This window comes from Habropoda laboriosa, unplaced genomic scaffold (assembly GCF_001263275.1).
Source record: "Habropoda laboriosa isolate 0110345459 unplaced genomic scaffold, ASM126327v1 scaffold40, whole genome shotgun sequence".
In the NCBI taxonomy this organism is placed as follows: domain Eukaryota; kingdom Metazoa; phylum Arthropoda; class Insecta; order Hymenoptera; family Apidae; genus Habropoda; species Habropoda laboriosa.
This window is the reverse complement of record NW_017100231.1, coordinates 5,823,821-5,850,924: the sequence shown is the minus strand read 5'-3', so window position 1 is coordinate 5,850,924 and position 27,104 is coordinate 5,823,821. Positions and strand designations below refer to the sequence as shown.

Sequence of the window (27,104 nt, the reverse complement as noted above, 5' to 3'; positions counted from 1 at the left end):
TCGTTGAGAACTTCATAGCGTGCCGGTTCACCGTAACATGGGGGGGGGTCGACATACAAGGTATATGTATCGTGATCGCGGTACAGTTTAACGCTGCCCGCGACGTAATTGTTTTACGTAATACAACGCAACTCCGTCAGATAAATACTTGCCAGGATATGTGTGCTTCCATACGTGCAAATATGCACACCTGCAGGGTATACAAGGTGTAATATAACGTGGAACGTTTTAACCTTTTGTCTTGTAACAAAGTCGTGGCTTCTCTTGTACTTTTATCGTTGAAATCCGATAAAGAAGAGATATTATATTAGATAAAATTTAAGTTTCGTTTTAATTATAGCTCTATAACTCATTTTAATCTACATGATTATTAAAAAAAAAAAGTATAATTAAAGGTTAAACATAGATGCAGCACCAAAATATTTAATAAAAAGGTTATATAAACATCCTATGTGACTTTATTTCCACATTTAGTTTCATACACAATGTTTCACAACTGAGGTTTAGTCGAACAAAGCGGTAGCAGATGAAAACATTTTTTGTTTGATGTACTGGTATCTAAGTTTCAGTTACAAGTAAACAGATCTTCCCTACTCTACCTGCGTTACTAAGGCAACCATGACTGACCGCGCAGCTATTATACCCTAGGCATGGAGACACAAGTTTATATAAACATTTCTTTTACGACGAGTCAAAGGTTATATAAAATGGATAGAAATTTTTTTTACGTAAAACTGTATAGAAAGGTCACTTTATTTAAAACCAAAATGATCAAAATACAAAATTTTCTGAAATTCAAAAACTAGGTTAGGTCGTGCATATCTTATCGTGAATATTTTTGATCGTTCTTTTTAGTGGTAATTCTATTCTTGAAATGAGTACCACGTATTATGTTACACCCTGTACGTGCACAGTGGTATATTTCAATGGAACGGGACCCGGAGGAGAGTCGCGTCACTGTAAATCGGTCATGCAACGAGCTACACGGACGGGTTTTCTCTTCGATAACCCTCGATAACCCCGGCTCGACACGCAGAATATTTTACGCTCGCGCATCTTCGTCGTCTGCTCGCGTGCGCGCTTCTCGCGTCTCGCGATTCATTGATACTCCACGACCGATTTGTCCCCACGGCTGTTTTATGGAGAATCGTCCTTAATTGCACGTCAATACTTCCAGGTGTAGATTTAAAGTGTTCAAGGCTTAACGATAGATTGCGGAGGCATGGTAAACAGTGAAGTATGGTGATTTAAGTTATAATTTGATTCGTTGATGTTAATGAAAGGTGGTCATGATTTTGTTAAATATTTTTTGAACGAAATTAAATATAAAAAATGGAGTACAAATAGTAGGAAAAAATATATTAAAATCTTACGGGATAAATATTTTAACGTTAAAGAAAATTATTTAATTTTTTATCCAGTCGTATTTGAAAAAAATTAGGGAAAGTTATAATGTGGCTTGTAAATATAAAAGAATGATAAAATATTATTTCGCTACCAATGAATCACCGTTATTATGAAAAGTGGTTTTAAAAAAAGAAGCTTTTATACGGTTGGACGACCAATTTTTTCTAATTATAATTCACAGAAAGGTTTAGCCGATAAATACCGTCTAGTATTTCTATTTTAATACATTATTCATCGGAGTGCTCACTTTCCATTCTAAGATTTAAATCTGAAGATAGCCTAACTTCACTTAGACGCTCCATTAAATTCTTAATGTATGTAGATACATATATCTATGTATACAAGTTTAAAAGAGTTGCAAAAAAAGTTCACCAAAATATTTACATTTCTCGTTCAAATTGTTAACCGACAGTTCAAGTATTTAGTCGATTATTTTAGCTTCCTATTTCATCGATTATTACTTACATTATTACATCCAAACCGACCTGGTCACTTAAGGCCACTCCCTCGATTGCGAATGACGTCACAAGTGACCCCTTATTTTCTAAAATAATTTCAATACGTGCTTGAACTATTGTTCTATACATTTAATACATCGACCGACATGGTGGTGATCCGTGACCGATGCCAATTTTTTAGTGACGCTCTGATGATCATTGACAACCAACTATTAAAATTATTTAAAAAGCTTGTAACAAATATGCAACGAAAGATTGACTTTGAACGACCGTATAGTCTGCTGAAAGTAATACCCTGTATATACACTCACAATGTACCACTTGCAATACGAAAAACTACCGCAGACCGTATTCACAGTCGAAAGGAATCCTCAAAGCATATACCACAAGCTCGAAGCACAGTTTCTAGTCTCTCGAATAGTCTCTACACTGTAAACTCAAGCCAGATGCATTAAATCATCAATCAGCCATGTCAGAAATAAATTTCGATTTTTCCTCTAAGCGAAGGAAGAAGTGGGGAGGAACAGGAGACGAGCTACTCGTTTACCATGCGCACATTTCACGGGGCTTCCCGTTGATTTAATAAATAATTCCGCATGCTTTCGAAGGAGGAGCTTAGAAGGATGCACGTCACTTTGCCTCCTTATCCCTGACAATGATCATTCTCATACGGGGGATTGCATTCGCGCATTCCACGTATCCTTATACGTACGATTACAACGAAAGATGACTGCGTATTTTTTTGCGGTCGTTGACTCGTTCGAAATACAACGTGCTCGTCGTTTAAGCTTCCTTTAACAACTCCCCTTGTGCACAGGCTCACGCGCACGCGCACGCAGCCAGGCGTCCCTTTATTCCCACTTACGCGGCTGCGCACACGCGCGTACCTGTGTTAACCGTCCGTTGCGGTGATCTACGCTACCACGCGCCAAATTAATCTTGCGTGACTGTAGCCTAGTGTCGGTATTTCTGTCTGTACAGTCGGTACATTGCTGATTGATTCCAGCTTTTTATAGAGGGCTTGTTGTTGATTGAGGTGTTGTAACGTTAGATGAAAGTTATGAGATTGCATTTTTTGGCACGCTTATTGAAGTGTCTAGGTTTTTCACGCAGTATTGTGTAGAAACGTTTATAACTTTACGTTATATGCTCGCGTTTAAGACAGATCGTAAATACTTTAGGAAGGTTGTGATAGAGCAGGGAGTATTTTGACGTTTGAAAACGATAGATAAACAAATGAGAAATCTATAAACTATCATTTATGGAAATAAAAAAAGGAAAAGTTTAAGAATTTATTAAGCACAACTTGGTTAACCCTTAGATTTACACAAGACAATAAACTACTTGCATAAGATATAAACTGGATGTTTCTTCGGAATGTTCTAACCTCAAAACGGGTCGGTGACCGTTTTCATGGAACAAGCTATTTTTAACTGAATATCAGGGCAAAATCGAGAGGAATACGATACGCAATCGATAATTTTAATGTTACGCATCGATGGGCAATTATTATCGATTATAATTCGGTGTCATACATATTGATAAGGCCGTGATGGGCCGTGTTTTACATACGAATCACCGAGCGTGCACACGACACGCTCGCGCGCTGGAATACCAATGAACCAAACGTACACAGAATCCCGAAGCCAAACTCCCGACCTAGAAATCTTAACCACCGTGTCACGGAACGGATCTGCTTTTTAAAAGTCAGACGATTTTTCCTGTAGACTCTATATTGTTTCAAAATTTTTTATGTAACAATGTTGATTTATCGAGAAGAGATTACGTAAATTTTGTATTTTTATTATATATATTAACACGTTCAATGCGGGAGGATTTTTACAATTCGAACCCCAGTGAAGAAAATTTTTTCAATGTTTTCTTGCTTAATTGTACTTTTTGAAATGGTTAGAAATTCGCTATTCAATGTTGAAATTATTAATTTGATGTCGAAAAAATTAAGGAGTAATGAAAAACACACTACGTTATTGTTGTATGTAATAAAACATAAGATTAAAACAAACGCGGTATTTTCCTTTCTTCCAATTATCCAAATGTCACTGTTGTATCTCACGACAACCATTATTCCCTAACCTTCGTTTGATTGTAGTTTGTGCACATGCTTCGAAGGTCAACGCAGTTGTCATTGAGAGAATAACATAACCTACAATTCTTTGTTTCAGAGATTGGTATTAAGTATTGTATTTATAACTCCTTTGAAAAATTAAAATGTTACAATATTAAGTTCGATATACTCTACACCACTAATATCCAAAAAACAAAATTGAAAACCAATAATTTCTCACTGTACACGTTTACGGAACATTGTTTCCATCTGGCGAGTCACTATGAAACCACGAAAAAACCACACGGCCAACAGTTTATTTACGTTTTGCGTTAGGTATCGCGTACGAGCCCGTTACGTGTACACACCGGGTGAACGAACTTCGAAAAATTGTGGGCCTATTACGTGAACCCTTAAATTTCAGTACCTATTTGTATGCCGAACAGATTTTTCAGGATCCGGGACTGTGGTGCGCGGCGTGGTGTCGATGGAACTAAATGATGGGGAAAGGGGAGGTGTGTCTTACGAATATATGCTCGTTCGACATCGTTAATCGAATCGGTCGTAATTACGTACATCGTAAATTTTAATGATCCTTAATCGGATCGGCAAGTGGACTGGCTTCTTTTAACGGTGATGTTTTGAGATCCCGCTAAACATCGAACGAAAAAACATTCTGCACCGCGTGTTCGAGAACAAAGGCCCTTGAACTCGATACCCTTCGTAAATATTGCAAAAAATTATTTAACATTCTCAAAAAATAATTTTTTTTCTTTTACACGAGTGTACGTAAAGAATCTACTGTAATATTCAGAGTTAGATAATCTATTCAGAAATATTGAAAAAAATTAAACACCCTATATATTACCTTAGAAATAATAGAAGTTGGATAACCTATATTACATCAATTTACGACATGTCCATGTTCTTAGTTCGTGTAATGATCACCATCTGAGACTGTAAATCGCGTCTTCTTGAACCATGAATAACCTATGTTTCGCCAACATTTCAAGGATCTGATGACGCACTGATACTGACTCACGTCTCGCCACCATGTTCTTAAGAGACCCGCGCTCACGTTACAGATCATCGATAGCCAACCACAGACTTTTAACCGATCGACTAACTGACCAATTAAAAAAAAATAGGAAGCGATTCCAGTGACTTTCAAGTGGTAGTTGATACCTCTTGTCAATATCACTACCGTTAACATAACCATCATCGACAACATCGGTAACTACAGATGCCATAAATCATTCAAATTACTTAAAATCTATAATCTCTGCGAACACGATACACCACTTTCGCCAGAGTAACAAAACAGCGGTAGATACTTGCGTAAATCGTGTAATGAAGATGTATGGTACACCGCTTACGAATTTACTTTCGACTTCCGACAGACCGTTTGCCATATTTATCAACGCCCTCTGGTCAATAAGGGAACTAATAAAATCGATAATGGGATCGAAGATGAGTTGCCGTCGATAATATCGTTATTTCACTTTTCATTATTCTACATTATCGAATGAACATTGTAAAAAAAGAAGAGGGGTGTATATGAAAATAAAATAAATTAATTAATAAAAAAAAAAGAAATATAGTTACTGTTTTTGAAATAGAGAGGGGAATAGTTTCATGCCACGAGGAGGTTAACGTCTTCTCAAAGAGATTTCCTGGGCGGTTTTAATCGATCTTTATCGAGGCTAGCGGATCACCGTGAACGTGACCATTAATCAGATCTTCGTTAAGATCGATATCGATTACAGAGGATCGCTGGTGGATCAGCGACGGTTCACGTGAAATAAAAGACTACACACTCACCGGCGAGGCTTGGGTCGCAGTATCTCGTGGCCGGAATCGGATATGCAGATACTCAGGCTCAATGGTCCCCCATAGTGTTCTGGGGGAGCACCGGTTTGGACGGTCTGCTGTTGGGGATTGGATATACCGCCAGAACCGGAAGTGCCGGTCAAAAACAGCGGCTGCTGCCCGCAACCATCCATCGTGGCTCGCTCGACGTTCATTGTGTCTCCCGTTGCTGATTGCGCTGGAAGACCTGCTAATTCGAATTACATATTTTACATTTTTTTTGCAGATTATACATATTGTTTTTTGTACAGAGATGAAGATTGTTTATTTTTGTATACAGGATGAAACTTTTTGGTTAGGAATGTGTTTTATTAAAAAGTATTATTGTTATCGAGAAAACCTAACCTAAAAATATGTCCATATAATAACGTACAGTTTGAGCAGTTATTTTTATGATGTAGAAAGTAAAAATATGGTATGAATAATGCCTCGAACGGGGAATAAAAACAGGTGGAAGAGAGAACGTAGATAGAAACTTGGCGCGTGAAATCCACGCTCAATCGGGAAAATATACGGTGGAAAGTAATTACGTGAAACTTTCTTCTCGGGCTCGAAGGTCATTAACGAGCGTCCGGATGATTCTGGGAATAATTAGTGGCGCGATAGTATCACGGACGGGAGGAAACAATTATTCCTCTGTTCATACACGCGCGGTGTCTGTTGTCGCGCCGCGAACGCCGCGTTGTTAATTATCGTAGGAAACGCGTCGAATGCGTTAATAGGAAGAGTGTATTGCCTGGTATGTCGTTCATTTCGCGCGGCGGGGTTCGACTGCCTTTCGAGAAAATTTACTGGAACTTTCTCCATTGAAAATATGCACATACATATGTAGGGTAGTTTAAAAAACAGGTGAATTATTTAGGACATGTACAGGGTGTTTCTAAAACGAAGGACAAAACGAAACAGATTTTAAATTCGAATTGAAATTGATTTGAAAAGTAGCGAATCATTTAGAACATAGAGAGTGTTTCTAAAATGAAGGACAAAGTAAACAATAAAAAATATTGACTTCAAATTTAGAATAAAATTTATTATCTTGTATTACATGCTTGACCTGGTGAATTGTGGCTAAATAACATGAAGTAATAGAAAGGAAGTTGAAATGCGTAAATCATTATCTCAGTACATATCCAGAAACAAAGGAAAAAATGAACTTGCAGATACTACTTTCAAAGTAAATGACTCATATGGACAATTTGTTCGATTTGCCGAAGTCACGTACATGTCATGATACACTATATCATGCAACACAGAGTGTAAAATGCTCGTGAAACAATTTGACACACATGGAAGATTTTTTTCTCAACGCATACATTCCAATCAAATTTTTGGTAATAATGTGAAGTAAAAATCTAACGTAATATACTGAAAAATAATTAATCAATTAGTTTATAATATAATACTTGAATGAATGAATTAGGCTTTCCAAGAAATGTATCGTTCGATGGTGTGAGTTTCAGATAAATTGCACTTTCGTCTCAGAAAAAGTTATTCTTCGGTAATCCACTATATTGTAAATCTGATGAACTTTACACGGATTAATAACCGATCTGTGAAGTATATTCGGGGTCAATTGCTCGCTATCCGTTCATTATACAACTCATTAACGATAACGAAAAACACGAAATAGTCAATTCTATTCGTGAATCGAACTAACTATCGAGGACAGACCGGTCTGTGATTGCTTTTTATGCAGACAGATTGATAAACGCATACTGTGTTACACAATTATAGAATACATACACATTTATAGAATGAAGAGAATGTATTGTTCATGGTAAAAGTTTTTGCAATTAGACTATCAGTTCTAGAACACTAACTGAATAATTTTTTAATTTTAATTCTATCAATTCAATTAATTTAAATTTAATTTTAATTTTACAGGAGAAATTTAACTCAATACAGTTTCTAAATACAAATTTTTTAATGTGAATATTCTTTAAAAAGGAGAAAGAGGAGATTCAAATCAATCCACTGGTGATTAAGCAAGTATTCATTACAATGCAAAGGGGAAGATTCTATAGGTTCGAATGCTAGGAGCTAGAAAGAGAAATTGAGAGAGCGACAGAGAGACACTTATGATTTATGAATTAGAAAGGTGAATACTCTGGAAACTATCTTTGCGAGACTACTACTTCTGAGCATACCTACATGCAGAATCTTCTATTTTGTAAGAATTTTTGTTTAAAAGCAACATAAATCTTGCAATATTGGATACTCCTTAACATCGATTGTAGCAAACACGAGCATACAATTACAATCTCGCTTACAAACTTCGAAACGAGATATTACTTTACTACTGCAGCATAACAGGTTCTGTAAAATGTAATAAAAAATCGTCGATAAGAAAAAAAGAATAATATAGTCGAGCATATGGAGATAGAGAGGGAACAAGATGGTGACTGTTACACGAGGAAAAGGTTACCGTCGATACAGAAGATTTAACCTCCAATGCTCATTACTAACTTCAAAGTCCCTAAAGGCTTAACCGAAAGAAATCTTCGACATTCAGTGGTCATTCTTCACATCAGATGTTCTTTATTATCGTAGGAATAGGAAAATTCATTAAATACGAAGCATCAAATAGTAACAATCGAACGACATGCAGCCAGGATCTGCATGCACGGGAAAGCGAACGTCCGAGTTCTATACATAACATGCGAAAATAACGTTCTCCGTGCAACACACACACGTGCGCATGCGCGGATAGTTGCGACGGTCGCAGGTGAACGATCAGGAAAAAATCCGGCACATGTGCACTTTTAATTTTCCTATTTCGTGGCGAACGCCATTGCTTCCCTTAACCCCGATGCTAGCGCGATCTGTTCCGCGAGGCGATTCAGTTGATAACTGGTTTTCAATCAGTCGCTCGTAAACGCGCACGGACCCCTATATTGCATAGACGAGGGACTTTCTGTGATAATTATCGGGCTGGTTTATCACGCACGCCTGCAGTGTTCTAAAGATGAGATTCATGACAATTTAGTACATGTCGCATAGTGGCCGCTGTTTCTCGAAAAGGTGGCCAAAATTCATCATTTCATACGATTTCGTACGATTTGAAATTTAAACTATTCGAATTTGAAATTCAGCCAATGAGATTCAAACTATTCAAAATTTGAATTCAGCCAATACCATTAAAGTAAGCACTATTTGAATTTAGCCAATAAAATTCGAAGTAATCAAACTAATCAGTTCTAAAAACGTTTTGAAATTATTACGTGGTCATATTAAATTCGACATTCTAATTGGAAAACAAATTTTCAGAGATTCCTTTAGGATCAGCTGTTTTAACGGGAACGTCCCTTTCGAGTTAAGTATGTAGTTCCAGAAAAAAAGGAAAAAAAATGGTGAAACATAAGAAGCTAATCGATGCACAGGAGCAAACAGTGGTGGGCGCGGTTCAATGTGTCCCGTTGCATAAGTGGATGGCAGCGGTTGATAGTGCAGTTTGATTAACCCCTCGACGGACTGCAATTCTCCCCACATGACCGGCTTCATAATTCAACGAATAGAGCCATACACACGAGGCAGCGCACGGATCACTTGTTTAGCCGACCACACGAATTACATACGTTTCGTTCGACCGCGGGGGCGTGAGGCGCATTGAAGGATAGTTTTCACGTCATTAAATCGGCTGATAATAACGTCGATAATAACCCTTCACTGCTAATGGTTTTTTAACACCATTCAAAGCGTTCGAATATTTCGGATGCTTAGAATATGATTCATGTAATCGATTATTCGGATAGTTTGGTAAAAAGTTAGGTTAGGTGTTATTTTAAGGTGAATATTATTTAAGCTAATTGAACGAATGTGTGGAACGTCTGGTAGTGATTTAAGTGAAATTGATGTTCTTAAAATTGAACAGTATATTTGATTATTTTAAATTTATAATTACGGTATAATAAAAATGGTTATTTGATCGTACAAGATAGAATTGTATTTTACTAATTTCTCCTTGATTAACTTCTAATTAGATTTCGAGGTATATAAGAATAAAACTTTCATCACTTTCTGTCTGCATTGTTTATGTGCGTATATTGTATAAGGTATGAGAATCTGTAAAAAGTGCTATAAACAACAAAGAACTGTTCGTTAATAACTATTTACTTTAATACAACATTCAACAGAAATTTAATTCTTCATAAATAAATCTTTATCAAGATACAAATTCTTATCAATCATTTACTCATCTTCAACAAAGTGTAAGCCACGTACTATTAAACAATCTTCTAACTACTACCTAGATCTAATAATCTTCTCCCATTCTACGTTTCTAACCTGCAAAATAACTAAAGTAAGAGAGAGAAACATACATTAAATCCTACGTTTAAAAAGATATTTTCAAAAGAGTACAAAAACGAAATAAGGAAAAGAACCATCAATTCACGTTGCAAACGTTAAGCACAGGTGGCGCGGTGTCGACTTTTTGGAAGTTTCCGCAAACGAGGCCCGACGAGAAGCGGGTCTCGTGTTGCTCGCTTTGACGGGCCCTTGTATGCAATTACTCTGGCTGGCTCCCAAAGTGCTTCCTTAAGCGTGCATATCAAAAACAGCGCGTCTCGCGTCTCGCGTCTCGCGTCTCGCGTCTCTCCATCCCCTCATACTTTCTTGTCCCCTCGCCACAGACCCTTCTCACCCCCATTTCCAACGCGAAGTGAAAGCACGCGCGCAATGTTCACTGCCCTTTCGCGGAATTTTTATCCACGCGATCTTCACGGAATGTCCACATTCTTTAAGATCCTTCCAACCTTTTTACCCAAGGAAACAAATTTTCCGATCATCCTATTTCTTATGACAGGGCCTTAAATCGTCCAACATCCATTACATCCGCCATTTTTCTGACGTGAATATTAATGTGTAACGCGAATGTGTAGGTATATGTTATTAGTACGTTCTATATTTTTTACTTATATTTTATTATCTTTAAAGTTTGTAAAATATGTTTATTGAAGGATTATTCTAAATTCTAAATCATGAGTTTATTTGTTATTTTTTATATCTCTTGAAGATTTAAAAAATTCGTAAAATTCACGAGTGTGGATATCACGATAGTGATATAGGTGAATATACCGGATGTCATTAATGTAATGGTATATTTGAAGAACAAATCATGCTACGTGAAAAAACAAGTATAAAATGTGGAATAACATTCTTTCCTATCTAGTTTGGTTTGAAAAAAATTGGTTTGAAAATTCATGGAGCGCACGTGCACTCGACTATGCTCAACCTTGTTGGGTAGCACCGCAATTGTAGCCATATTAATGTTTTTTCTGTTAGGTTAGAACTTGATAGATTCCACGTCTATCTTATATCTCACCGTAATATTTTTCTCCTTTGAACAGAAAAATTTCGAATCAAGTTGTATTATGACGGCAGTAAAATATGAGTGTATCAAATCTAATGGCTGTTCCTAGCTTCAACAGACAAACTTTGGTAGGATTCAACGTCTCGAAGATAATAGAAAAAGTGTAGATATAAAATAAAATAGTAAATATTAATATAATTCAATATAAACTACTTTTCTTTTTAGATTAGGTTGGGTCGGAAATTTTATTTGTTTCAAAATGCGGATTATTTGTTACACGTTTCACTTGCATAGTTGTTCCAGTTACTGACCCACTTACTCAAGAACTTAGGTTTTATTCTATTTCTTACAACCTTCATATAAAATAACCGGTGTTTTTCCTCTTTTTTTTATTTGACCAATTCATTATGACTCGTTTTCTCCTTGTATTCGGGTTCTGCTCTACTTCTACAGCACCGTTTATTATCATTCTCCCCATAGTTGAAACTCAACCTTCGTATTTTACCATAATGATAGTCACTGGCGTATAATAATTTTCAACTTGACATTTCAAGTCTCAAAGGAGATGCAGATTTGCGCGAAAACAACTATAACGAGCAGTGTTGTCAAACCAGAGATATTCACAGCTTATTATCCCTAAAACGAGGTTAAAGTTACGTCTAACATGTCTCACCGATGAAACAAAATTTATTTTCTTTTAATTGCACATTTTAAGATTTGTACTTTCATGAAAATGAACTTTAGTAATACATATGTTCATACTCGTACACAGCACAATAACTCCCAAAGTAATAAATAACATCAAAACTAATTTCTGTCGTCACTCTACAAGTGAACATAACCTCTTCCTATTTTACCTTCTCGTAATAGCCCTAGCTATGTCTTGTACTACCATCCACTTAAAGATTCGATTATGTTCGAAACAATCTCTAACGCGCTGTTGCTTGAAACTGTATAACGGTGTACTACATCCTCTTATCCCTCCATAACAAAAATACAATCTCTCAACGTTAACTGGTTCCTTTAACTTCCATAACTGTCAACCAGCCACAGATACCAATCAAGGATCAAGCTTTGAGGCAGTTGAAAACCGCCGACGGGAATCTCCCGAGGTGACACAGGTGCGCTCTAGCTCAAAAATCACGTTTAGTCTTATCTTCATCTGAACCGGCGGGTCTCGCGTACGCGCGACTTGGAAAGCACCACACAACGATGCTCGAAGAGCAAGAATTCCTAGATAGAAAATCCACCAACGAACTATCTTACCGACGAATCCATCGAATCGATAAAAAAGTAGGAATTTCTAACGGAAATCAACATTTAGTAGCAATAATGAAACGTTCAATTGAATAACTTCCTACTAAAGCTAACCTCAACGTGACAGAATCCGTTCAGAACGAAGTTCAGACAATTAATAAACTCTGGTCTAATGAATAGCATTAAAAGTGAATTTTATTTGTTGAAAGTTGCATTTGAGAAGTTTCTCGTGCTTTTGTGAACGTGCAAATTACAATGTTCTGAAATTTTAATGTTCATTACAAGAGTATCCCTTCACGTCAAACGTACGAGTATGAAGACTCACTCCAATGAAGCGAAACAAACCAATCGTTACCGATAGAGTAAATTGAGAGAAAAAAGTTGTGCTACTGTGCAATAAGTAGAAGAAAAACGTATATACGTATTAGTTAACGTATACGGCTTATCGTTTACATGTTCACTATTTGTCGCGCATGCACGTGGCGACAGTGGAAATAATGACATTGACCGCTGGTCGTGATTTACCGAGGACCTGAAGAAAATTCGTGTTCCAGGGAGGCGCACGTGGGCGTAAACAAAAGTACGATTTTGCCTGGGGCACGGAATGTGCTGGACGCGGCGCTGGGTCCTGTACACACCGTACGGCATTAAGTGTACGTACATACGGCGTGGCATGGCGTACGGCCGTCCGCCCCGCGGCCGCCGCATTCCAACGGCTGCCCAAACCAAAACCTATATCGTGTATATCCATCTCGCTCCTCCCTCCACCTTTTTCCAGCGCGCTCACTCTTTTTCCCCGCTGTCCTACTCTTTACCCCCTCCTTCCACCCCCACCACAGCACCTCTTATTCGAACCCTCGCCGCGATCCTCTTCGCTGGAGAAACGCGGCTTTACATTGTCTCCCTCTCTCTCTCTCTCTCTCTGGTCTCTATCCCTTTTTCTCGTCCTCTATATGTATTTATCTTTCTCTGTCACTCTTGTTAGTATCACAGCGACACTTGCTACGATCACACAACGAATTTCTCGATCGGTTGGTTTTGTCGATCCGTGTGTCGTTCGCTCTCTCGCGTATTTGACAACCGAGCGAACAACACTCGGTTGGTTAGTGTCCCTGTTTTCCCGTAGAACAACGCAAAACTCCATGACCTTTCTTAGAAGCGAGTCTCCTCTCCATTTGTCATTATTGCTTTATACGTTCCTCCTTTCCTTCCTTTCTACTCGCTATGTCCTATCGATCCCAACGCGACAGGAATACCGGTATCCCCCGGATGCATTCCTTCGTCGCGTATCACTGCGGCGTACTTTACTAGCCGCTTGTAACAGTTTTCCTTAGATTCTTTTTCACGATGCCTATATAGTAGGATATAGATGCACGTAAAATATTTCCCCAGGGACCGTAGATCAATACGATTTATGAGATCGTTATGAACCGACGGATCCACGGATGCGGCAAGTAAACGACCGACGATTTAATAAGTCGCGCTAGTTGGTAAAGGTATTTGTGTGTGTATACGATGCCCGCTGAAGTTTATGGTAGCGAGTGCCGTGTTTACGATCGCCGCTGAACCTTCGAGCAAATACGAGTCGAAATTACGCATAATATGCATAGTCCGGTGTATTAAGTGTACCTGTCATGTGCGATATGTTCGGTCACCTGGATTGGTTCACCATGGACGAAACATGGCTAACATTTGTGTACGGACGATTTTGACAAGATGAATAATCTTCGACTATGTGTTAAACATTAGATGGGAGAATTCGATGGTCGGGCCCGTATCAGTGTCTCCGTGTACGTTACTGAACGGGCGAAAGTCCGAGGATCACGATCTATCAGACGAGGGTTCTCGCGGAGTGTGCGACCTACGCGGCAACCGGTTAGCTGTAAATCCTTTGAAAGGTCCAAATCGTTCTTTCACAAGGATTTATGCAGTACCTTATGATTCTTGAACGAAATAGAGTCCAATAGGTGCATGCTTTTCGATAAAAAGACAGACAGAGACGTCTAGAGATCAAGGAGACCGTCGCGTGCATTCGAGAAAAATTTAATTTTCGGGAAAACCGGTTTTCAGCAGTTATTAGACGTTAGAGTATGCGAACTTTCGGAATTGACCAGTTTATGGGGTTTTTGTTACCGTCCAAAAATTTCCGATGATCTTCGTTGTATGTTTTCGACGTTTCACTTTGATGGTGATTATAATATTAAAATTTTATAAACTACTGCATTGTTTTTTTTAACATTAGTTATAGTGTGATTTGAATTACTGAGTAAAATTGTATAAATTTCTGGCAAATAAGTAAAGTAGATCTTGAAAATTACTATTTTTTAAACAATACGTGTAAATATAAAGATTTTCTGAGATATATTTTTATATTAAACAACTCACCGAACTTTTTTCAACGAGTTCGTAGGGACGAACATATGTATATACTCGGCATGACGGGCACTTAAGGAACACTCGATAAAATTATCAACTAAAACTTCACTTTTCTCATTCAGTGTTCACGTTGCATGAGCATTTTTTTTATTTCCACTATTCTACCGTAGGGTACGTAAATACGGAAAACGTTGTAATGGTATACATGACCGCGGCGAAACGTGCACCACGATGTTTCGCGAAACTGTAAACACATACGAACTTTTTAAACTGTACCACGCAGACGATGATGTTGGCGCAAATACATGATGTGTCGAAATCAACAATAGCCTGGGGCCGCGGGAACCAGACAGATTCACCCGGTTTCTTTCAGATCTTCGCAAGTAGTATCTTCCATCTCATTAACGAGATAAAATATCCACACACGCGTCCGACCGAGTCGCCGCTTTTCGGCAGCTGTCAATTACTAGCAACACAGGCGCCGCGTTTGTGCAGCATCCCAGCAGAACCACTTTCGGTCCAGGCTACAAAAAAACCTCCTGCACAAGGGACGAACGTGGAAGACGATATCTCTGCCATCTATCAGCGGTTGGTAGAACTGCATGTTGCAATGGTTTATCAACGGAGTTGTGTTGGTATTCAACTGAGAAATGTGAAATTTTAATTTTGTGTATTTATGATCATTTTCAATTTTGTACAGTAATATTTATGTCAAATATGAAAATGTTTAATATCAAATACTGATTCTTTTCTTAAAATAATTTATTCCACGTATTAAAGTTTGCATTAAATTATATTCTAGAATTTTTAAAATTTCTAAATATATCATATTATGTAAATAAATATATGTGAAGCTCAGGTAACATTAAAGATATTGATTATTTTATCTTCAATTGTTTCTTTTTGCGTATATCAGATGTTTACGCATATGCATTTAATGAATCAAGTACAATATACACACATTATATATAAAACTAGCGATTTCAATTTATCGTCGGTCTTTCAAATGAACGACGGTGACAGTGTACGTTATCAGCTTATCGAATCAGGTGCTTAATTATGGTGGAAGTCAACAGAAATGTATGTTGTTACGAAATGTAACTTCGTAGAGCTGAAAAGATTTTCAATGTAAATAAAAACAAAAGAAATTCTATTTATAGAACGGAAATAAAGCTTTGAAAAAAACAGTGGTTTAGAACTCCTACTTATAATAGCTTCAGCAAAAACATTTATAAAATAAACATATTAGTACGAATGGTAAAAGAAAAAATCATTTTTATTTCATAAATTCCATGTGTTAATCGAGTTAAGTGTGAAAACGTATTTATGCATGGATTAGATCATGCTATAATATTGTCAATGGGATGTATATGAAAAACGAAATAACTAGTACATAAGGTGATAAAAACAGAATATATATTGGCGGTTTATTAACTAAATTGTATAAAAATTTTCTTGAACGTAGCAGTTTATGCTATATAGTTGGTACATCGAGGATACAGACGAACGACTGCAACTTCACACAAGTTCGACTAACGATACAAGTCAGCAAGTGATCTGAAGCGGACTGCATCCGTGGACAGTTAAAGGGGTGTGCGCCCCGGTTACTGGGATACAAGTGGTGGTTATTAAATTTGACAATAAACTTTAATTTATACTATATGAATTGGAAATAATACGTGATCGATATGGGTGAGTTGTGTGATAATTCTCGAAGGTACATGCTACCGAAATCGTAACTAATCCACTGAGTGAATACAAATACTGGCTGATCGGCAGATGACCCGTCATGCAATTTTAGTGTTTCATTTATACGTAATTCCAACACTTTGGCCTTTCCAGGAGGATTACTCAGTTATTTTCGTAATTTGCTTGGCAGCCGGGAAATGCGAATTTTAATTCTAGGCTTGGACGGAGCCGGGAAAACTACGATTCTGTACAGGTGTGCTCTACATTGACAAGCTTGTCTACATTTCGCTTGACAGTTTACGTTTTACCACATATACGTTCTCAGTTTGATATCAGGTTGTAATTAGGTACATATTCGTAGTAGTTTCTCCGATTGATCGGCTTATTTTATATTTGTGCGTCGTATTAATTTTGTGTTGACATTTATAACCGAAAATTAAATGTTCGTTGTGTGGTATGAACAATTTAAGATAAAATTGGTGGATATTCTGGTGCACTATGTGTGTAAGAAATTGTTTTGAATGGTGTATTTATCAGGTTGCAGGTTGGTGAGGTGGTTACAACAATACCTACTATAGGATTTAACGTAGAACAGGTTACATATAAAAATTTAAAATTTCAAGTGTGGGACCTGGGAGGTCAAACTAGTATAAGGTATGAAACAATTTGTGTTTAATTTCACTTAGTTTAATATTTGAAAGTCATGCAACATGTGCGAATGTTACATTGAAATTTTTAATTTGCAGACCATATTGGAGGTGTTATTATTCAAACACAGATGCAATAATCTATGTTGTGGATTCAGCAGACAAGGATAGGATAGGCATATCAAAAGATGAACTAATTTATATGTTGAGAGTAAGTACATTTTACTGCTATCAATAATTGCTGAATATCTTATTTATAAGTTATACTTTATTAGGTAATAACAATACTTAAACATCACAGTCAAATATGAAATATCTCTAACATGCAGTCTGCCACTTATAATCTCATAATCATCAAACTGTAACATATGTATATTTAAGTTATTAACATAATGTTAAAAACTATATTTATACATTCTCAGGAAGAAGAATTACAAGGTGCCATTTTGGTGGTCTTGGCAAATAAGCAAGATATGGCAGGGTGTTTAAGTGTTGCAGAGGTGCATCAGGCACTGGGATTAGATGCTCTTAAAAATAGAACGTTCCAAATCTTTAAAACATCTGCAACAAAAGGTGAAGGGCTAGACCAAGCAATGGACTGGTTGTCAAATGCGCTGCAAAGTAGAAAATGATTAACATTATTAAAAACTTTTTTTACCCAAGCCTTACTAAGACTAGTCATATGACTGTCACTTTGAACCACCCATGCAGAGCTGGGCACATCATTCTGTTTATTTATTATAATTATGTTTTAAATAGCTTTACGAATTCCACGAAAAATTTATTCTATGATTTACCACGATTTTCATAATGTGAAGTGAAGAATAAAAACAAACCAAAAATTTTATCTTTCTATACAATTTAAAATGAAATAAACATTAGAGATTCTTTAAATAGAAATATTTCTTTCTACATTATTATTGGATGTTTTATTATTACTAAAAATATACAATTTTTTATTATCTAACGATGTAATAACATTTGAGTAAGCGACTTTTGTTATTATACAAAGTAATATAAAGTTCATTAGCTTTTAATAAATTTTACAGAAAATTATCTATTGAGAACAGAAAGTGTAATGTATATTAGCATAAATACATTACTTTTATTATATTATTAGTCAGAACGATCATTTATACATATTGCAGTAACTTTGGAAATCGTTTAAGGTGTCAATACTTTGACATACTGTGTGAATAATTATGTAAATATGTGTAACTGGTTTAATTTCATTTGTATAATGTAAGACACTTATATATTTAAACTGTTCATTTTTATAAGAAACATAATATGAAAACAAGAGAATCTGATTTAACATTGAAGCACAATATCTTGAACGATGTTTATAAATTTGTTACATAGAATTGGAAAGATTTAATACTGCCGTACAAAAATCGAGATTAGTACTTTAAACGATATTCATTTAAAATCATAATTTGAAAGAACAAATATTACTAAATAGTAATGAGGTGCATTGGTTAAACGCACCCTTTGAGCAGTGTACCGAGGTTTGATAATTTATGTATTTAAAATCTTTATAAATACTATTTCATAATAAATATTCCACAAATATTAATTGCATGTTGATTGGTTATTTTAATTGATAAAATTGATTGTATAACTTTAAAAAATTTTGGATAGTACATGTTTTTATACATAAAAAAGGATTTTCAATATATACGCAATCGTATTATGTGCATTTATAAATTTTCTATATATAATTTGTAAAAAATTTGCAAAAAGGATTAAATATTTTATGTAAATTGTATCAAACTTGTGATTTATTCTGTTTTTATTTTATGTTTCCAGTAACTTTTAGTTTGGTTAAAACTAATGCTCTAAAAATTATGACCTGTGTTTGTCAAACTAACGTATGTACATAAAATAATGATCTTTTTTGTACACATTAATAATAAGTATGAACACACCTCGCTCGTCTCTCCATTTTCTTAATTTCACCACTCTGGGATTCCAAATCTTTCAATTCTTTTCATTTGTGTGTCTAATTCTAATTGTACTTTCTTTCTCATATAAAATATTGGACAGTCACGGCTAAAAGGTTATTATGAAGAATTAGGCTACTTAATACAAATTAATAGAAACTTCCCGTTACCATAAAACAAACCTTGTGCACAACACTTCTTGATGAAGACTTCCCTGACACCTCTGACATTCTGTCCACAATCTACAGAATTTTTCTTCCAATTTTCTACCAAGATATAATTCAGTTTGATAAAATTCTGCTTCCCTTGGTTCACAGTATTTACATACAGCCATCTTTTCCCTTTCCGGTGTCAGAACAGCTTTGCAACCTAAACATACTTCTTTCTTACGTGTAAAAGCGGCGAGAGCACCAACTTTCGATGTAGCAACGGATTTTGTGCGTGTATGATCACCTTTCAACAAAAGCGATTCAGTCTTATCGCCAAGAATTGGCTCAAAAATACGAACAAGTGGCTTAGACAGTTGATTTTCTAAATAATAATTCGTATCAATAGGAATACTATTTTCTAACACATAGATTGGATCTTCTGCTTTCTGATAAGCCGGTGTGCCTTTAGCTGCTGATATAAAAACATACGGAACTCTGTCGCCAAGTTTTGGCGCATTTCCAGCGTCTCGCTTCTTCATTTTTGCAGCCAATTCAACATGCGCTTGTTTCGCTGTGTAGTCAGTTTTGGTTAATTCTTTTGTGATCACTAATTGAGAAATGTCAACACGATTGCATAAAAGATCACTAATCATTTGTTTTGCATAATTTAGAGCATCTTTGGGATCCCTGTAAAAAAAAATTAATTGAATAATTTTGACTTACATAAATATTCGAATAAATATAATATTCAGTTACCGATCAATAAGTAATTTCTGCAAACAGGTATTCATCATGTTTGCTACTAATGGACAGTTATCTCTTCGCACAGTTTCCAAACCTTTGCAGTCCATTTTATCATACTTGTCTGGGCGAGTAAAATACAAACCAGCGTATCGTTTTTTATTAATTAACAAATATGGGAAATATACTTTTTCAAATTCCAGCTTGATGGGTTTCAAGAATTTCGAAGATACATATTCTGCCGCTTCTCTGCCAAGTTCCATGGCTTCTGCTACTGTTTTAACGCCAAACTTAACCATAACAGAATCTGTATCACCATATACGACCATAGCATCATTTTTATACCCCTTTGAAATACAAAATTGGTCTTCCACCTCCTGCTTGGTTAGTTCTATCATCGTTCGTCCATACGAAGTGACACTCTGAAATGTCTCTTTTGTATTATAAATGAATGTGTTTCAACATTAAAAAAGTTCAAGTATTTGACTCTTACAGCACATATATCCAAACATGGCAATTTCCCCATTTGTGCACCAGTGAAACCATACACAGAATTAGCTGACACTTTCAAGGCATACTGTCTACCATCTAATACTTTTTGTTTCAAAGGATCAGTCTCATTTTTTAGTTCAGTCTTTGCTGCTTTTCTGGCAGACAGAAGGCTTTCCAAAATTTCCGGAAGAACTCCTTTTCTAATAGTGGCTTTAACAAACCTTGAATCACTTGGAGTCACAGTTATATCATCTGGATTAACTTTATTTTTGGCCTGCTTATCGTGTTTTAATAACGTGGTGTAACACAAATTGTGTGCCATGATAATACTAGGATACAGAGAACTGAAATCCAAAGTTGCAATGGGATCGCTGTAGTATCCGCGCTTTGGCTCTATAACTGTGGCACCTTCAAATTGCTCATCGCTAGCTTGACCCCGATGCACTGGCATTAGATAATCCTTTTCTTTAGTCTGAAATAACACATCTGTAATATAATTTTATGCCTTGCATCAATAACCAACAACAGATTTGTTATATTGATTAACCTTTCTCAATAACTGTGAAATAACTTTTATTTGTTGTCCTCTAGTTAATAAGCTGCATATAGAAACTCCAGTAACTCTTGCCATTTCCATGTAGATGAAAATGCACATTAATTTATCCAACAATCTAAGAGGTAAGTATGCATCTTTCAAGCAGTAAACGGCAAGTCTTCGGCGAGTCTGTGCGTCACCATTTTGTAAATCCGTGATAATACTGTGATGAACGTCTTCCTTTTGTTCTTGCAGGAAGTGGTAAGACACGGCATTTAAAGTGTACGATCTTAACTTGTAATCTCTTACCAGCACCTACATATAAATACAAATTTAATCTATTGTTATATATTGAGGTTTATGACAAATTTAAGTATGACTAATTTTACCAATAATAAATCAAATGGCACTCTTCCTTCAAAATTGACAGATTTAATTTCACGTTTACCCATCTGTTTACTTTGAAGTACTTGAGTTTTGATGACAGATTTTACATTTTTTATTCGACTAAGGAAATAAAAGTCCTTCGCGTTAAGATGCTTTGCTCGATTAATCAGATAAGGAAAGTCAAAATTATTTATGTTATATCCTGTAAAAATATCGGGATCTAATTGTCTCACGAAGTCAGCCCATTTCTAAGGAAAATAAAATACAACTGATACATATTAATTATGTACACCAATTGATATAATATGTATATTTAGAATGCATTCATACCTCTAACATTACTTGTTCTTTATCAAAGCTTAAAACTTGACTACCAACGATTGGCGCGCAAGTATTTAAGGTAAAAATATTTCGTATAAAAGGTTCTGGTTCTCCTTGTCTTATTACCATGTTAGCGATTTGTATAACAGGATCATGATTTGGTTCAGGAAAAATACCTAGTTGTAAATAGAATTAACATTAATTTACATACAATGGAAAAGTAAAAAAAATATATTTTACCTTTGCGACCAGCGCATTCAATATCAAAACTAAGAATTCTAAAAGGTGCAATTTTTGACCATTCCCCCTCTGGAGCATGAGCAATGAAAGTATCCCATGCAACATCTACTTCCAACTGACACCTTGTAGTCAATGGTAAATTGTGTTCATGCTGGCCACGAAGTTTCCAAGTTTTGGGTGGTAATTCAATCCATGAACATCCAACAACTGAAGTGTCAACCATAAACCTTAAATAATAGTTAAATTTTGAAATATGGGAGAAATGAACATTATTTTTTAATGTACTGTACATACCTAATATCAAAATCAATGTTGCTTTCAAAAGCTGTGTAATTGTGATTGAATTCAGACAAAATTATTTCCCCTTCAACTACCTTTTTGCAGCGTGATATTAACCTTGGTAGTGCTACAGTAATTTTTAAAAACAATTCTTTTCCATGTCCTACATAACCATACATGTTTTGCTTATATACTCGCTCGACGGCCAAAACAGCTTCCTGAATATTTTCTGGATTCGATCTCATGTCTTTTAATAAAGCTTTGTCTAAAGCACTCTAATGAAGATACATTGATTTAATTGAAAATTTTTATTCCATTTGCATTATTCATTTTCAATAGTTGTATACCTTAAATAGTTTACAATGATGTTCATTAAAATTCTCTGGTGCTGTAACATATAAATATGGACTGAATCCATGTACATGACAACAAACAGAATTTCCCCGTTCTGTAATACCAAACATTCTCATTATGGGTACAGGAGGTATTCTGCTGCCTGGCATTCCATATAATGGTGCACCTGCATGTGGAATTGCACATTAAGTACTACAATATATTATGTTTGTTTTAGTAATAATAGTAAAATATACCTGAATAATGATCAATTTCTATTTGTTGAAAAATTAATGCATCTTTTTGTGGGTTTATCTGTGGAGGAGGCAGTCTACTCCATTTTGAAGATGTGTTTTCTTGTTCAGGACCCTAATAAAAATAACAAAAAATAATTATGCAGAAAATACATTTTTTCATATTAAGTACAAAATAAAACTTAGCCAGCAGATGAAAGACAATGAATGTGACACTAAAGGTATTATGACAAATTAAATTCAATATTACATGTAATCACAGTACACAATAAATCATGAAAGTAATGTAAAAAAATTAGCTTATGTTAAAGTGATGATTATGTATTATCATATGGATACAAAAAGAATGATGAATTAAGCTTGTAAGGCATTACTTCAACAACAGCATTTAATGATTGTAACGTGCTTAGAAAACACATCTTACAATACACACGCTTCTAGTATGTGCATTAACTTACAGCTTTCGGTGTTTCATTTACTACCACATCAGTTGACTAAAATAATGAAATACTAATTAACAACATGTCTAAATTATTTTGAATATAAAATTCCTTAATCTTTGTTTAATACATAACTTCTGTAATAATTAATATTATTTTTAATATATCTCATACTATAATCTATTGAACAGTAATTATAAGGAAATAATAGAACATTCAATTTATATATACCTCTTCAACAATCTGAGATGTATACCCAACTTCATCTTCTATTTCACCCATAACAGCCAATTCTGCTTCAAAAGAACCAGGGTAGTTATCCTCAGTGTCATCTCTATCAATGGATGATATATTAAAAGAAATATTACAGACAAAAAAATATATGCACACAATAACAAATTCATATACCAAAAGAAACATTTAATATTAACCATTTTTATTTCAATCATTACACACGCAACAGTGATAACTATTTAAATAATATTTAGACTAAAGTTATTTCGATAAATTTTGTTATAATTTAATAAACAAACGTGTGATTATAATTGTGTAAGGTACCTCATAAAAGGTTAAAATTAACTTATTTGCAAATATTGCAAACATTTACCGGTATTTAGCCTTTTTTGCAGCTGAAGGTGCCGAAAATTGCTTCTTGTTCATCTTGGCCTGTTATATTCGTAATAACATATGTATCAAATGTGAATTATTCGGTTACAAGTAATAAAAATGGCTTGAGCAAGAAAGGCGGGAAAAGATTTTCATTTCTAGTTACTTTTATTTTAAAAGTATGAACAGGATGTGTAACTTCAAGAAATAAATTTTTAGTTTAAATATTTTTCAAAAATCCGTTTGCAATCAGATCAAGTTGAAGTCAAATTAATATAAATGAAATTTGTATATAGATATTATTATTATTGACTTTTCCAATGCAGAATGACAAAAAACTTCCATTTTCCCTAAGCGATATGACTACAATGAAAGGTAATAAAATGCTTTGAATGAATAATCGAAATAAGGAAGTGAGGATGTGTTTATCATACTTCTGTACATCAATATTAAAAAAAAATTAATATAAATAATAGTTATTAAGGAAACATTAGGTATTTAATTTAAAATCTCTAAATAAAATAAGGAGATTAAAGAAATAATTTTGTATACTCTCGAAATATATTAAATGTGAAATTCAATTTTATTAATCACGTTACATTTTAACCATTTAAAGACTTCAAATCAATTTAAGTAACACAAAATTTGTATCATTTATCACTTACTTTTACTTAATTCTTCTTTTAGTCACATTCTGATTGCGTCATACCTATGAATTGGAATAAATTCTTTACCGGTACACCAGACCACGGAGATCACGGAAATGAGGATGAAACGGAAACGGATGATGAGGAGGACATTACGGACAGCAATGGAACCGTATCGACCGAGAAAAGATCAAATTTTCTGGGAATGCATTTTCACCAATTTTCACATAATGATTTGTCGCAACGATGTATAAAATTTGTCTTTTTAACAATCAATGCAGCAACGTTTGTGAGTAAATAAATTAGATAATGTAATTAGATCTTGGGTAGAATAATTCGAAATACTAGTTTAAGTATATTTGTAATAATGTTTAATTTAAAAAAAAGATCCTTTTCTTTGAGAAATAAATAAAGCTTGCAGGCATCATTGGCGTTGTAACCTCTGTGTGGACTCTCACTGACACCAGAATTATGTCAAGATTGATTGGTCAGCGTTTTTTTATCACAACACTATTATTCATGGGTCTAGTTGCTTCACTAGTATCGTTACTGGGCATTCTTGGTATAATTCGAAGAAAAAGAAAATTTTTGAACATTGTAGGCAGTCGTTTAACATTATTAGTGAAAACTTTTATATAAATACTTTATATAAAAAAGATTGAAAATACTTCTTTTAGGGAATTCTTTTGAATATTTTCTTCATAAGAAATGACGGTATTCTTTATTTTTCGTTTTCTTGACAGATAAGTTATTCATAACAGATAAAAATAAGAGGTAACATATTAAATAAAAAAAGTTATTTCATTGCAGTACGCATTGTGTTACTTGACATTTCTCTGCATCATATTTATCAGTGCTATAATGAGTTTCTGGATCTTCGAAGAAATCGCAAAAGGAATTCAAGACGATATGAGCGCCTCCATTGAAAATTATCATTCTTTGTTCTGGAATAGAGAAGCTTGGGACAATACCCACAGATACGTAAGAGACCAATTCTCGTACTCATACCTAGATGTCTCTGAAAGATCTTACACCATTTCTTCTTTCGAAAATTAGCCGTTAAGAGAAACTATATTTTAGTTGAAATGTTGTGGAATCAAGTCTGCGAAAGACTGGACCAAATATCATGTCGACATTCCGAAGAGTTGTTGCTCGAAACCCATCGAAGAAGTAAATCATTTTTATCAATTAAATAGTTCTTTGATCAAATGATATCTATACTAATCTTCGTTGCAAGATATATGTATGTATGTATTAAAAATACAAAAAGAAAACATACTAATCTTCAAACTTCTGCGACGTTTTTACCCTAATCTTTCAAATTAAAAGAAATATCCAATAGGTGTAAAATGAAATCTAAAATCGCTACTTTTATTCACAAGTTTCCATAGAATTTGTAAAAAAATGATTTATAGTGTCTACAAATGACAGAAGCCGTAACTTACAGGACAGGATGTCTTAGGAGTGCTGTGTTGTTGTTAAAGTCGCACGTGCACACGATTAGCATGTCCGCACTGTTGATCTTCTTGATCATAGTGAGTCGAATGAACATGTGAATGTATAGGGCGTATCAAAATATGTGAACATAACCTCAAGAGTAAATTAACGCATAAAACTAAAGAATTTTAATATTTTGATATACTCTATATTTCATGAAACAGCTATTCATAACTGTTCGAACGACACTTCCTTTCAGTTAGTGAGTTTCCTCCTCGTGCTCTGCATATTATCTAAAATGAAGAGAGAACGTATCGGCCAAAATTGACTAGTCGAACATCAAATCAACACCAGAAATGGTCAAATTTCACTCGAGATGAGGCGAAGGTGAACAAGGACCAATGACTGAGATGTTAGAATAACAAACTGGATGTGAAATGTTTTCCCGCTTTTATTATCATATATAGATCATATATTTTCTGAAAACACTTAATATATTGTACTTATGATAGTAATATTGTAATTGTTACTGGACATGCTGGTGGGTTTTTCGCGACACACGTGTGTGTGTTGTGTGTAGCGGCAGAATTTGCATCGAAAGTTTCTCTTCTCGTCTCTCTCTCTTCCTCCCTCTTTCTCTCTTTAACAACGCATCATTGATTCGATCAGTAGTAATTTTCACAAGGATTTTTTCATCGCGTGGTACGGTTATATAAAAATTCTGGGTCTAACCATCGTTTGCTTTCATCCTCGAAAGGGGGGCTATCTTGCGTGCCGAATTTACCGAGATTCACAGAATCGATCGTAATAATAATAATAATAGTAGCGGGCAGAGTTGTAACGAGAATAATCTCGTTATATGTATATATGCGACGCGAAATATTGACATCATAATAATTTGCCGAACGTGATCATACAGAGAATCTTCTGTCTTTATCTCTCCCATCGTCGCCGGTGCTTTGCACCTTTCTTTGTCCCACGAATATCTTTGCGACATCTATTTTCGTTATCGTGTACAGTATTCCCCGCATAAGTGTTCACATTGCTTTCCGGATAAGCGTCTACGAGTTACCCCCTTCATTTTTTTGGTTGAGTTGGGATAAATCACAAAAAATGGCAGACCTTTCCCCCTTTGACAAATTCTTAAATTAAATCTCACTGTTTGTATAATTTAAGCGAAAAAATAGTTCAAAGGGTAAAAAATTTAGTGCTATTATTATT

The 27,104-nt window shown here is 35.1% G+C and overlaps 3 protein-coding genes across 4 annotated transcripts; 2 read left to right on the top strand and 1 right to left on the bottom strand.

Moving 5' to 3' along the window:
• The first annotated feature begins 16,287 nt into the window (after positions 1–16,287).
• LOC108571555 (ADP-ribosylation factor-like protein 1) lies at positions 16,288–17,848 on the top strand. The gene is made up of 5 exons (XM_017933623.1): positions 16,288–16,435; positions 16,586–16,685; positions 16,970–17,086; positions 17,179–17,290; positions 17,502–17,848. The coding sequence occupies exons 1-5, from the start codon at positions 16,432–16,434 to the stop codon at positions 17,709–17,711; spliced, it is 543 nt and encodes a 180-aa protein (XP_017789112.1). The 5' UTR covers positions 16,288–16,431; the 3' UTR covers positions 17,712–17,848.
• A 1,176-nt stretch (positions 17,849–19,024) lies between these two features.
• Positions 19,025–23,853, bottom strand: LOC108571507 (DNA polymerase delta catalytic subunit). 2 transcript variants are annotated; one of them, XM_017933562.1, is made up of 14 exons: positions 23,801–23,853; positions 23,425–23,527; positions 23,212–23,247; positions 22,757–22,868; positions 22,514–22,686; positions 22,182–22,441; positions 21,888–22,114; positions 21,657–21,823; positions 21,329–21,574; positions 20,952–21,254; positions 20,406–20,876; positions 19,928–20,334; positions 19,205–19,858; positions 19,025–19,131 (listed from the first exon to the last, which is right to left on the bottom strand). In XM_017933562.1, exons 1-14 carry the CDS (start codon positions 23,851–23,853, stop codon positions 19,035–19,037), a joined length of 3,309 nt encoding a protein of 1,102 aa, XP_017789051.1. In that variant the 3' UTR covers positions 19,025–19,034. The 2 variants fall into 2 exon arrangements, with proteins under 2 accessions (XP_017789051.1, XP_017789052.1); XM_017933563.1 differs by lacking the exon at positions 23,212–23,247.
• A 657-nt stretch (positions 23,854–24,510) lies between these two features.
• On the top strand, positions 24,511–26,002 carry LOC108571620 (leukocyte surface antigen CD53-like). Its single transcript, XM_017933698.1, has 5 exons — positions 24,511–24,735; positions 24,861–25,043; positions 25,257–25,427; positions 25,527–25,616; positions 25,862–26,002. Exons 1-5 carry the CDS (start codon positions 24,511–24,513, stop codon positions 26,000–26,002), a joined length of 810 nt encoding a protein of 269 aa, XP_017789187.1.
• The last annotated feature ends 1,102 nt before the right edge of the window (positions 26,003–27,104 follow it).